The 13,021-nt window shown below is 52.8% G+C and overlaps 1 protein-coding gene across 1 annotated transcript; it reads left to right on the plus strand.

Annotated features, from left to right (window-relative positions):
- Positions 1–1,334: 1,334 nt before the first annotated feature.
- Positions 1,335–12,747, plus strand: LOC107108463 (olfactory receptor 52R1-like). Its single transcript, XM_015408900.1, has 3 exons — positions 1,335–1,518; positions 8,953–9,114; positions 11,774–12,747. Exons 1-3 carry the CDS (start codon positions 1,335–1,337, stop codon positions 12,745–12,747), a joined length of 1,320 nt encoding a protein of 439 aa, XP_015264386.1.
- The last annotated feature ends 274 nt before the right edge of the window (positions 12,748–13,021 follow it).

Below are 13,021 nucleotides of genomic sequence, written 5' to 3' on the forward strand. Positions count from 1 at the left end.
AAGGACAGCTCTTGTCAGAACTACGGCTGGCCTAAGGTCATCCAGCCAGGTGCAAGTGGAGGAGGACTGGGGAATCAAACCCGGTTCTCCCAGATTAGAGTCCGCGCACTTCACCACGACACCAAACTGGCTCTCTGGCACCAAAACTGGCACCAAAATAGACATCTTTGTCAATGATTTGGGTGAAGGACCAGAGGGAATGCTTATTAAATCTGCAGAAGATACTAAATTGGGAGGGGTAACAAATACAGTAGAAGACAGAGTTTCAGAGCAGCTTACAGCCCCCTTCCCTTCCCCTCCCCGGAAGAGACACCCTGTGAGGTAGGCAGGGTGTCTGAATTTTGCAGCAGGGCATTATGAAGAAGTGAGCAGCGACCCACGAAAACTCATCCCCCGCCACAAATTTTGTTAGTCTTTGTGGAGTCCAGAGGTGCACCCACACACTCGGGGTGGGGGGTGGGGAGAGGGAGAAGGTGCCTGAAGTTCCGGGCTTCATGGGATCAGATTGGGAAAAGTGCGCTGGAGATTACAGAGCCTCCCTGGCTACAGCCGTTGGAAGTGAAGGGCTGGAACGCTGTTCCCGCCTCCCTCAGCCTCCAGACCTGGTGGCAACAGAGTCAGGTGGCCAGAGAGGGAAAACCCCCAGCTTCCTTCCTGTGTTTACCCTCTCCTGCCACTCACTCTCCCCTTCGCGATGCAGATGGTATCCTCAGGGAACCTCCCTTCCTCCCTCCCTCCCTCCCTCCCATTCATCCTCTCCCAGAACTCCTTTCCCTTCTCTCTCACGCTATCCTCATCTTGGCACCACAACACAGAGGGCATCTGTGCCCATCAATGCTCCCTCTAAGCTGTGGAGTCTTGTGATCAAAAATTCTGCTTTGTGAGCTACTGGCATTAAAGTTGTGAGCGAGCGATTTGGCTACTGCATAAGTTAGTTTGCTCTGGAGCTAATGTGTGAGCCGGAGGCTAAAAAAACTGTGAGCTAGCTCACACTAACTCAGCTTAGAGGGAACATTGGTGCCCATCCTTAGGTAGCTGGACTAGAATACTGCCCTATCTCTAAGCTTTCCTATTTAAATTTGTAGTTCTGGGGGAAAGCGACTAGTATTAGTCTTAAACTAGGAAAGTGGCTCTGTGTAGCTTTGTAAGCTGGGTGACCTTTTATACAAAGACACTCCTGCGTGTGTCGCTTTCTTTAACGAGTGGGTACTGGACTAACCATACCAATTAACCCGACAACAGCTGCAGAGGTTTATTTTTATCCTTTATCCTGCTGCCTTTCTATATAAAGCGGTCCAGAAGGCAGTTTACGTAACTGCAAGACAACAGACGGTATGGAGAACAGGGACTCCATCAGTGACAGCGTGGAGAAGCCACCCCATGCCAGCAGACCAGATGGAAAGTGGCTGCCCTCTATGCCAGAGGCCCTCCGCCTCCTCAGAAGCTCTGCCAAGCAGAAAGACTTGACCGCTTTGGAGCAATCAGGAGCAAGGAGGACAGATGTGCCCCCCTATGGAGGCATCTGAGCCCATGAAGCTACGTTAGACCAAATCAGACCATCGGTTCTTCCAAGTTCGTATCCTTATTATCTAGCTGGACTGGCAGTGGCTCTCCAGGTGAGATCTTCCACATCACTTCCCGCCTGGGCCTTTTAACTGAAAATACCAGGGAGTGGACCTGGGACCTTCTGCATGCCAAGCAGGTGCTCAGTCACTGAGCCAAAGCCCCTCCCTAAACACACATGAAGTTGTCTTATACTGAATCAACCCCTCAAGTTTGCTGTAGTGGTTAAGTGCACGGACTCTAATCTGGGAGAGCCGGGTTTGATCCCCCACTCCTCCACTTGCACCTGCTGGATGACCTTGGGCAAGCCGTCGTTTTGATAAGAGCTGTCCTTGAAAAAGAGCCGTTTCTGTCAGAGCTCTCTTGGCCCCACCCACCTCACAGGGGGTCTTCTGTTGTGGGGAGGGGAAGGGAAAGGAGATTGTAAACCTCTCTGAGACTCCTCTGGGTAGTAAAGGGCGGGGTATCAATCCAATCTCCTCCTCCTCCTCCTCAATCCATCAAGGTCAGTCTTGTCTACTCTGACTGGCAGTGATTCTCCCGGGTCTCAGGTGGAGCGTGGAGGTCTTTCACATCACCGGCTACCATCCTTTAGATGCAGATGCCAGTGATTGAACCGGGGACCTTCTGCATGCCAAGCAGGTGCTCTGCCACTGAGCCACAGCCCCTCTTTACAGCTCTCCAGGGTCTCAGGCAAAGAGGTCTTTCACATCACCTCCTGCCTGGTCCTTCTTTAACTGGAGATGCCGGGGACTGAACCTGGGACCTCCTGCTTGCCAAGCGGATGCTCTGCCACTGAGCCACAGCCCCTTCCAAATTATCCCAAATTTCATCATACTGTGCTAAAAGAAAAAGTACCCTACCTACACATCTAGTCTCTTACAAATCGACATAGCAATAAAATACAAATATTTCATAACACTAGATCAATATCAAGTACATTGATTAAAACAACAAACGAACACGTTGTTATACATCTCCAATATCTAAACATCATTTTAGAACCCAGGTCTGAACCATGCACTTTTAGAATCGCTAAATAACAAAACAACGCTTTAACTAAATTCTGTGCAGAAGTAAGGGAGGTGGCCCAAGCAGATCTACTGGCATCAGCTATAAGGTGCTGTGGTTCCAAATGAGCAGGAACCTTAACTGGTTCACGGCCAGCCTCCAGAATAGAACCCATCTGTACTGCCAGCTAAGAAGTTGCCCTGTCCTCTAGCACATGAGCAGGGGGAAATTCCGGCACCCCCATTCTTCCTGCAACCTCCCCACCTCCCTCCTGGCAAGGAAGTTGTCTGCTCCCTGTGAAACTCCTTAGGTCTCTCCCTGTGAAGCCTTGCTTGCCAAAAGGAGGTACACTCTCTTCAGTTTGCACACCGCTATCAGCAAACTCCTTAGGCCTCTCAGAAGACTTTTTAATTTTTTTTGCTGATGTACCAATTTACCAGAATCTCCCTGATACTCAACCTCCACTTTAGCCACAGTTTGCAAAGTAGACTCAGTGGCATCAGACATCATCAACAGAGGATCCTTCGGGGTCTGATAAGGTAGAACCAAATCTTTAAAATCAGATGGACCATCTGATCCTATGTCTTGCCAAGCAGAAACGGCAACATGATTTATACTAATGGGATAAGAATACTCCATTCGAGTCCCATCCATATAAGGTGGTACAGAAGCAGGTGCTCTGATCCTAATATTATCAATAGGGGCAGCAACAGGGATGGAGGAACTTACAGCTGTTAGATCAGGCTGGTTACCTGGCAACCGGGCCACTCCCTCGGCAACAGGCCGCTGCTCCTCTCCTTTCTCTGCCTGAGACAAGGCTCTATCGATATGATGTACAGCTGTGTTCCAAGTTTTCCCAATACTTCGTTTTTTCTCTTTCCAAGCCGCACATTCAGCTCTTAAATCAACAGAGGATCCCACGGGGGTCTGATAAGCTAGAACCAAATCTTTAAAACCAGATGGACCGTCTGATCCTATGTCGTGCCAAGCAGAAATGGCAACATGATTTATACTAATGGGATAAGAATACTCCATTCGAGTCCCATCCATATAAGGTGGTACAGAAGCAGGTGCTCTGATCCTAATATTATCAATAGGGGCAGCAACAGGGATGGAGGAACTTACAGCTGTTAGATCAGGCTGGTTACCTGGCAACCGGACCACTCCCTCGGCAACAGGCCGCTGTATCCTCTCCTTTCTCTATCAAGGCTCTATCAATATGATGTACAGCTGGAGTCCAAGTTTTCCCAATACTTCGTTTTTTCTCTTCCCAAGCCGCACGTTCAGCTCTTACATGCCCCTCCCTCTTACAGAAAAAACAGACTGGTTGAGAAGCAACCCGTGTCTTAACTTCCCCACCTAAAGTAAAAGCAGTTGATTAAGGCATAAACACAGACTTATTTTCTGGGACAATTTTCTTTCATTCAGAAGAGTAAAGTTTATTGAGTACAGTAAAGGCAGGTCCTTCTGTGCCTACATTCTGTGTTGGAACTGATTCAAAGCGCACGCGGCGGGGAGTTATACATACTTCAAAGGGGTCCCTTGATGGCCCTGGTCCAATCAGGGAGCTAGCAAGAGCCCACCTAACCCAACGGGTCTACGTTCTCTGGGGAAAGCTACAGCAAGGTACCAAGGTCACAGGCTTAGGCTAAAGAGATAAGAACAGTAGAGATGCAGACCAACATCTTCCTCCCCTCCCTACTAGCCATGGCAGCTATGCTTAGATGACATCGCTACCCGAAGGAGTCTCAGAGCAGCTTACAAACTCCCTTCCCCTCCCCACAACAGACACTCTGTGAGATAGGTGGGGCTGAGAGAGCTCTCTCAAGGACTGCCCCTGAGAGAACAGCTCTGAGAGAACCTGTGACTGACCCAAGGCCACCCAGCTGGCTGCATGTGGAGGAGGAGTGGGGAATCAAACCCGGTTCTCCGGGATTAGAGTCCACACTCCTAACCACTACACCAAACTGGCTCTCTCAAGTAGAATCAAGAGAACCCAAGTGATACCAGCAGGTTCTTGTGTGCCATGACGGCTATTGAGCCGCAACCACATCATGGGAATGCCGCTGCTCTTGAAGAGAATCCCCCGCCCACGGTGACCAGCCCAGAGGCTGGGTTTTCCCCTCCGCTGGGCTCCTGCCAAGCCCTGCATCCCCAAAACTACCCTTGGGCTTCCCCTCCTCATCCATCCTTGACACAATCAATCAATCAATCAATCAATCGGCCCTTATTGGCATAACAATAGAGAACATAAGGCTCAATTTGCAAGGAATACTGAACGCTTTCTTGAAGCTTCATACAGAAACTTTACAACACTTTCAATTATTATGTGATTCTGGGTTGTCAGCAAAAAATAAATCTTACATGTATCAGATTTCCCTGAATACTTTCTCAACCGTGGCTCGGCGAATGTAAGGCGCAGGTCCGAGTAGAAAGTACATGAAAGAAACACATGTTCAAGAGTTTCTATCTCCTGCTTAGTGTAAATACACGATCTATGGTCAAATGGGATTTTTTGGGATCTCCCGTATAATACTGCTAATGGCAACACATTAAACCTGGCTAACATATATGCTCTGCATTGCCCCGGGTTCATTAAACAAGTTAGATACTCAGCCCTATGCCCAAAAGGTAAAGACCCCAAATAAAGGGGTGAGCATCTACTTTTTGCACGGCTCTCAAGAACCTGCCTCTCAATGTCAACCAGTCTTTGCCTGATCAGTCTGAAGGCTGACTTTTCTGTGTACAGATATAGGTCTCCAATGCTAAGCCCAACTGAATTGATTTTTTTCTTCTATATGACAAAGCCACGTAGAAGACTGGGACTCCATTAACATATGAGCAATAAGATAATTGTTGTCTCTTTTAAAAAACAGGTGTCACCAAAATGTAATGGCAATAATCCATACTCTAGTTTCAAGGAGCCTTTGGTTTGTTACTATACACTATAAATACAATTAAATAAATAAAATAAATAAATACACATGGCTGCGTATGGCATGCAAGAGGGTAGGCCCGAAATCTTACAAAGAAGGTTAGACTGAATACTTTCCACGTCCTTATCAAAGGCCGTTATCCAAATGGGAGCTCCGTAGAGCATTCCTCACTACGTTTACGATTAAATACTTTAATTGCAGCCGGAGTGTATTGGTTGCATCCTTGACACGAGAAGGAGGCTCGTCTAGCAGCGTGGTCACACCATGCAAAGGGCTCCCAAACAAAATGCTCCAGAACATCTTCCATGGGGGGGGGGGGGGGGGGGGGGGGATTCTTTGCGGCAGAAGGCTGTCCATCCCCAGGGGACACATGACACCGTGCACAGCTCATCACACGGGACCATACACCGGGGGGGAGAGTCCTATGGGACCACCAGCCACTGCCCACCACTCCCCCAGGGATGGAGGATCTGCGTGACGGAAGAGAGTCATGATATGACAGTACTGCATCAGAGCAACGGTGCCAATGAGAGATTGGAGCCCCGGTCCCCAGAGGGGGTACAGATGAGCCCCCCCACACACACACACACTCTGGAGGGCTGCTTGGAGCCCCCTGGGTGTCAGGCTCTGTAGTCAGGTCACACCACACAGGGCTTCACAAGAAGAGAACTGTTTATTAGTGGGTCCAGTACTAAAGAACACGCGTACAGCTTGTGTCAGGAATGGCCGTCAGTACTAGGGCCTCTGACTTATAGTGAAAGCAAACATCCCCCCTGTGAGCCTAAGCCAATGGATATATCTCGCATGCGTGGCAAAGCAAGCGGGCAGAGCAGAGAAGCCGTTAACTTTAGCCGTGTAAACTGCAGCTGGAACTTCTACAAGGTCAGGCATAAGATAGCGCACAGTAGCTGAGCAGGAGAAGGAGGGTACCCCTCTCCGCATTCCAGATCCATGACAGGGCTACCTGACACTGGGCTCTGTTGGTGTCACCCTCGTTCCCGGCTGCCTTCAGTGAGTCATTTCTCCTTGCAACAGTTGGAGTTCTCTCTTTCCTCAAGGGGGCAGGGAAGGAACGAAGCGCCTCCCCCAGAGGCAAGTCTATTCTGAGCTGTTCCTGCCAAAAGCACCTGGCCGAGAGGCTGCTGGGGTCTCCCGGGGAGGAGGGATGCTGGACAGACCAGCCCGGGGGGGGGGAGGCACAAGGGCATTTATAGCGATGATCACCTGCAGCTGAGTCCAGTAGGCACTGCCGAGGCAAAGGCATCATGGGAAGGCGAGAGGCAGCCTGGCGCACGGAGGGATACGCCTGATGGGTAAGCCCGGGCCCAAAACTACAGGTGACCCTGACAGGGATCGGTCTTGTGCCTGAGAAAGAAGGGGCAAAGGGCAAACAAGGGCTTTAGCGCCGGCCCTGCAGGTCAGAAGGGGGGGTGCTGCACTGCCAGTTCGGTGTCGTGGTTAGCGCGGACTCTAATCTGGGAGAACCGGGTTTGATTCCCCACTCCTCCACTTAGAGCTGCTCACTTTGAGTCAGTCACAAGTTCTCTCAGAGCTGTTCTCTCTAGGGCAGCTTCTGTCAAGAGCTCTCTCAGCCCCACCTACCTCAGAGGGTGTCTGTCTGTTGTGGGGAGGGGAAGGGAAAGGAGTTTGTAAGCCGCTCTGAGACACCTTTGGGTAGTGAAGGGTGGGGTATAAATCCAATGTCTTGGTGTAATGGTTAAGTATGCAGACTCTAATTTGGGTTAGGGTTAGGGTTAGGGTTAGGGCCACCAGCCGGCTTAACTCAGGGTTTCTTTCAGAGCCTCCCAAATGCACGGATCCCTAACAAGTGCAGACAAGAGAAAAGAAGAAGAAGAAGTAGTAGTAGAAGAAGATATTGGATTTATACCCCGCCCTTCACTACCGAAAGGTGTCTCAGAGCGGCTCACAAACGCCTTTCCCTCCCCCTGGCTGAGTGACCTTGGGCAAGCCGTAGTTCTGACAAGAGCTGTCCTTGAAAAAGAGTCGTTTCTGTCAAGAGCTCTCTCAGCCCCACCTGCCTCATGGGGTGTCTGTTGTGGGGAGGGGAAGGAGTTTGTAAGCCGCTCTGAGACTCCTTTGGGCAGAGAAGGGTGGGACATAAATCCAATCTCTTCTTCTCTTCTTCTTCTTTGCTCTGGAGCCATCCCTTTCTGGGCTAAGACAAAAATGGGTGAGCCGAAGGCTAAAAAACTGTGAGCTAGCCCACACTAACTCAGCTGAGAGGGAACACAATTAGACCTTTATTCTTTATTTTTAATGGGGTGGGAGATCTAGAGGGTCTCATACTCAGAGAAAGTGAGAGGAAGACAGGCAGGGGACAATCGTACGGCCTCATGCGACCTCTGCAGGGCAATCCTCTTCCTGACAGTCCCACAATATCCGTTGCAAATGGCTCTTCCTCACCCAGGAAGCGTCTTTGCTCTCAACACTGTTTGGAGGGTTGTTTGCTTCCCCCCCCCCCCCCCCACACCCAACGGCACGCGTGTGAAGGAGAAAAACCCAGAAGAGGGAGAGCACTGGGCCCCCGATCCCCCTCCCTGGCAGCCTTCAAGCAGTGCCTGGGCGAATGTTCGTCAGGGATGACCCTGCACTGAGCAGAGGGGGTGGACTAGATGGCCTTCGTGGGACCCTTCCAGCCCTGGGATTCGGTGCTTCCAAAAGGGCCCTGTTTTGCCTTCCCCACCTTGAGTGTTTGGTAGAGAAGGCGTCATTGGTTGGCCTGATCCGTGCCCAGGGAACGCCTTAGACATGTCTCCGCACTGAACCAAGGACTGGTCAGGTGGGCTGAGAAGGTGGGGGCTGCAGAAGGTGGCAGGAGGATCAGTACGGCACACCCGTGCACCACCCTCACGTGCCCGTCCTCGGCAGGGTGCCAAAGCTGAGATCCTGCGACTCCCTCTTTGCCCCGCAGGTAAATTTTACCTCTGCGTGCGTCCATCAGGACTCCGTCCCCAGGGCTGTCTTATCACGGTTCTGCTCTGCATTTGTCCGAGACCTGTTACTGTGGCGGGTCTTTTGTCTTTGGCCGTTTTAGCAAGCCGCGGTGGAATCACTGCCAATCCGCCAGTCTCTGTACAGCTCTGTTTAAAACTCCCCTCTAGTGTTCAGCTTTTTTCGCTTCCAGGTGTTGATACTGGTATTTCCAGAATTTTATACTGATTTTACTGCCATTTACTTTTGTTGTCTTTAAATTACGTGAGCTGCTACGGGGCATTTGACTTATTTAAATCACATTACCCTGCATTGTTGTCGGCCATCTCAGGCTGCATTTGCAGTGGGGGAGCGGGGGATATAAATCTGGAAGACAAATAATGCATCTGAGTGTCACTGAGGGTCCAGCTCCCACCTTGGGGAAGTCCTCGTTGTCCTTCTGCGCATCCGCCTCCTTTCTGTTAACCAGTTGTGCTCTGGGGGTTCCCAGGTGTGTGCGGGTCTAGTCTGGAGCAGGAGCACAGCATGCATGGAAAGGGGGGTGCAAACCTGTTGCCCCCACCCCCAACACTGGTCCTCATCCCGTCCGGCCCAGCATGCATCACCAGGAATTACGTTCCTAGCATAGAATTCCTGAGCACGACAATCAGCTGCAAGTGAGGACTTTTGTCCCATGTGAACTGGGGGGGGAGGGGGCTCCAGGGGTCAGTCAAGCTCCTGATCCAGGCAGGGCTTCCCCCCTTGGAAAAATAGATACAGGACAGAGGGCGAGGCGGAGGTTCTCTCTCTCTCTCTCTCTCTCTCTCTGAGACTCCTCTGGGTAGTGAAGGGCGGATGGTATAAATCCAATCTCTTCTTCTTCATCATCATCATCATCATAATCATTGTCTTGTTGCCCTCAGCAAGGGGCACTGACCGGGGCCAAGCCGAGCCCTTGCAGGGCACCAGCCTCTGGCTCCAGGGGCAGCCCACGCCGCCCGGACCACATCATGAGAGACACAGGAGCACACAGACTCCTGCAGCTGCCTTATCCTGAATCAGACCCCCTCAGTCTGTCTGTCAAGGTCAGTCTTGCCCACTCGGACTGGCAGGGGCGCTCCAGGCTCTCAGGCAGAGAGACCTTTCGCATCACCTACAAACTGTTCCTTTTAACCGGAGATGCCAGGGATTGAACTCTGGATCTTCTGCAGGCCAAAAAAAGGCTCTTCCACTGAGCCACAGCACCCCAGACCTGGCCAGCCCCATGGCATACTCTTTTTCCCTCTGGGGAAACCTAAACCCACCCAGAAGCGAGAGAAAGAGTCTTGGGGTGCTTGAAAGACTGATTCATGTACTGAGCCAGAGGGTGAGGTCTGCTTCTGCCACCGTAAGTTCATTGACCTTCCCGATGCGGCCGGACTCCTTGTTCCTTGGGCTCCAGGTGGCTCATGCAGCTCCTTCTCTGGGGTCTGCCCCTGCCACCGAAGCCACCTCCGTCCTTTGCCGAACCTCTTGAAGAAGGCTCCCAAGGGAAGGGTCTCTGCTCCTGACCCAGCCCCGCACAACCTGAAGAGGGTCTTCCCCAGGCCCGTAGCTCGCAGTGGGGCACTTGGGGACCCTGCCCCCTTAATTAAAAGCCGCGCCCCACAAACAGCCACGCCAGGAATCTTATTTTTGCATGTTTCCCAAAGGCTCGTGGGAATGCTTTTGAAAGACTCACCGTGACCTGGGTGGGGTCCACAGCAGGACTGGGCTGGCAGAAAGGGGGATTCTTGCAGATGAGTTGAAGGTGCCCCTCTTGAGTGTCCTCCTAAGCTTTCCTGCCCTGCGGAAGGGAACCCAAAAGGCACTGAAGTGCCTCCTGAAGGCAATTAAATGTTCTCTGAGGCACTGACCGGGGCCAAGCCAAGCCCTTGCAGGGCACCAGCCGCTGGCTCCTGGGGCCACCCATGCTGCCCGGACCGCATCATGAGAGACTCATGCAGCTGCCTTATCCTGAATCAGAACCCCTTGGTCTGTCTGTCAAGGTCAGTCTTGCCCACTCGGACTGGCAGGGGCGCTCCAGGCTCTCAGGCAGAGAGACCTTTCGCATCACCTACAAACTGTTCCTTTTAACCGGAGATGCTTGGGATTGAACTCTGGGTCTTCTGCATGCCAAGAAAAGGGTCTTCCACTGAGCCACAGCCCACCCAAGAAAAAAGAAAGGAAGGCGACGGGCTTGGAGCCTCTTCCTTCAAAGACAGGCAATCAGGTTAATTAAATTAACTGTACGTTAACTGCCCCCTTGAAAATTTAAATCCCCCCCCCAAAAAAACCAAAAAGTCCTGACTACGGGCCTCCTCCTCACAGTCCCCTGCTGCAGCGAAAGTGGCAGAGGGCAGGATGCCCTAGGAAATGTCTCCCATGTGTTGGTGCAACGGCCTGGGTCGTGTCTCCCTTCAGCTTAGACCTGCTGCTGTGCACAGAAAGTGCTGTGGCTCTGTGGCGGAGCCTCTGCTTGGCACGCCGAATGTCCCGGGTTCAATCCCTGGCATCCACAGCTGGAAAAAATGATCAGATAATAGGAAAGACCCTCCATCCGAGACTCTGGACGGCTGCTGCTGCCCGTCTGAGTAGACGAGACTGACCTCAGTGGTCTGATAAATAAATAAATAAATAAATCTTTCAATTTATTAATCGCTCAATCCTGCAGAGCTGCTGGCTCTGAGCTATTTACAACTCATATACACACGGGACTAACAATGATTCATGGGGATAAGGGAGGACAACATATATAAATCTTTAAATCGCACACGTTCACAGCCGACGGGGATTTGTTCAGCTGTAGACTAGACATGTTCCAGACGGCATTTCTCCACTCGGCTTGGCTTGATGACGTCAGCTTTCTCCAGGTCTAATTCAAGTCGCAATGCTGCACTGCCACCGCCTGGCCGGAACAGCCCATTACAGGCTTCTTGATGCTGAAGAGATCTTTCTAGGCTTCCAATCTTACGAGCTGGACATTCCGTTCTCTGGCTAACACCTCCCCCACCGGGGGGTTTAGTGTGCCCACCCTCTCTAAGGAATGGTACCCATTTTATCTACTCGCTGAAGCTTTCGAACCGCTGGGTGGACGACAAGCTAGGGGCAAGGCTGGTAGCTCACACCAGCACGGGGCTAGAACTGACAGCAGCTCTGTTCAGCTCAGATGTTACTACTATAACCAGAGGATAAATCCCCTGTGCCAGCCCACCACTTAAATCCCCTGTGGCCGGATTTGGCATAAGGCAGCTCCATGTGTCCGTGTGAAGTCCCCCTTGGCTGTCTGTGCCAATTCTCCAATTTGCTTGCAGGCGGCGGAGCCTTCGCGTCGGATGCCCTCAGGTCTGCTGGGAGCAACGCCACGGCCAGGCCCTCCTCCTTCCTCTTGATCGGCATCCCAGGCCTGGAGGCGTTCCAGCGGTGGCTGTCGGTCCCCCTGTGCTTCATGTACATCTTGGCCGTGGTGGGGAACGCCGTGCTCCTCACGGTCATCAAGACGGACCCCAGCTTGCGCGAGCCCATGTACCTCTTCCTGGCCATGCTGGCCACCACCGACCTGGTCCTCTCCACCTCCACCCTTCCCCTCATGCTGGCCATCTTCTGGCTGGGGCCCAGGGCCATCAGCTTCCATGGCTGCCTGGCCCAGATGTTCTTCATCCACGCCTTCTCCTCGGTGGAGTCCGGCATCCTGGTGGCCATGGCCCTGGACCGCTATGTGGCCATCTGCCTCCCCCTCAGGCACGCGGCCATCCTAAAGACCTCCACCCTCGCAAAGATGCTGCTGGCCATCCTCCTCCGCGGCCTGGTCCTCATCACCCCCTTTGCCCTCCTCCTCCAGAACCTGCCCTTCTGCGGACACCGGGTCATCGCCCACTCCTACTGCGAGCACATGGCTGTGGTCAAGCTGGCCTGCGGGGACACCACCGTCAACAGGCTGTACGGCCTGGCAGTGGCCCTCTCCGTGGTGGGCCTGGACGTCCTCTCCATCGCCCTGTCCTACGCGATGATCCTCCAGGCCGTCTTCGCCCTCCCGTCCCACCAAAAGCGGCTGAAGGCCCTCAGCACCTGCGCCTCGCACTGCTGCGTCATCCTCGTCTTCTACATCCCCGGCCTCTTCTCCTTCCTGACGCACCGCTTCGGCCACCGCGTCCCCCACCAGGCCCACATCCTGCTGGCCACCCTCTACCTCCTGCTGCCACCCATGCTGAACCCGATCGTGTACGGCGTGAAGATGAAGCCGGTGCGGAACAGGCTGACACGTGTCTTCTGCGGCAGGGCGGCTTGAAGTCCAGAGGGAGCGTCGGGAATGGTCTCGGAGGGCTCCGCTCCCCCTTGGCAAAGGCAACAGACAGCAGGTGTAACAAAATGGCTGCCAGGCAGCGGCAGCAGCACCTTAAAATGGCTGCCAGTCGGGTAGTCCTCTGGAGGAGGGGGGAGGTGCTCCATAGGGAACAATGGGGCTGCCATCCCCCCCGGCCTACATTTCCCAGCCGCTTTAGGGGGAAAGTATGGACCCACCCCAGGGGCAGGGCTAGGCAGATAAAGGCTTCTGCCCCTCC

Source organism: Gekko japonicus, unplaced genomic scaffold (assembly GCF_001447785.1).
Source record: "Gekko japonicus isolate JY-2015 unplaced genomic scaffold, Gekko_japonicus_V1.1 scaffold5892, whole genome shotgun sequence".
NCBI lineage: Eukaryota > Metazoa > Chordata > Lepidosauria > Squamata > Gekkonidae > Gekko > Gekko japonicus.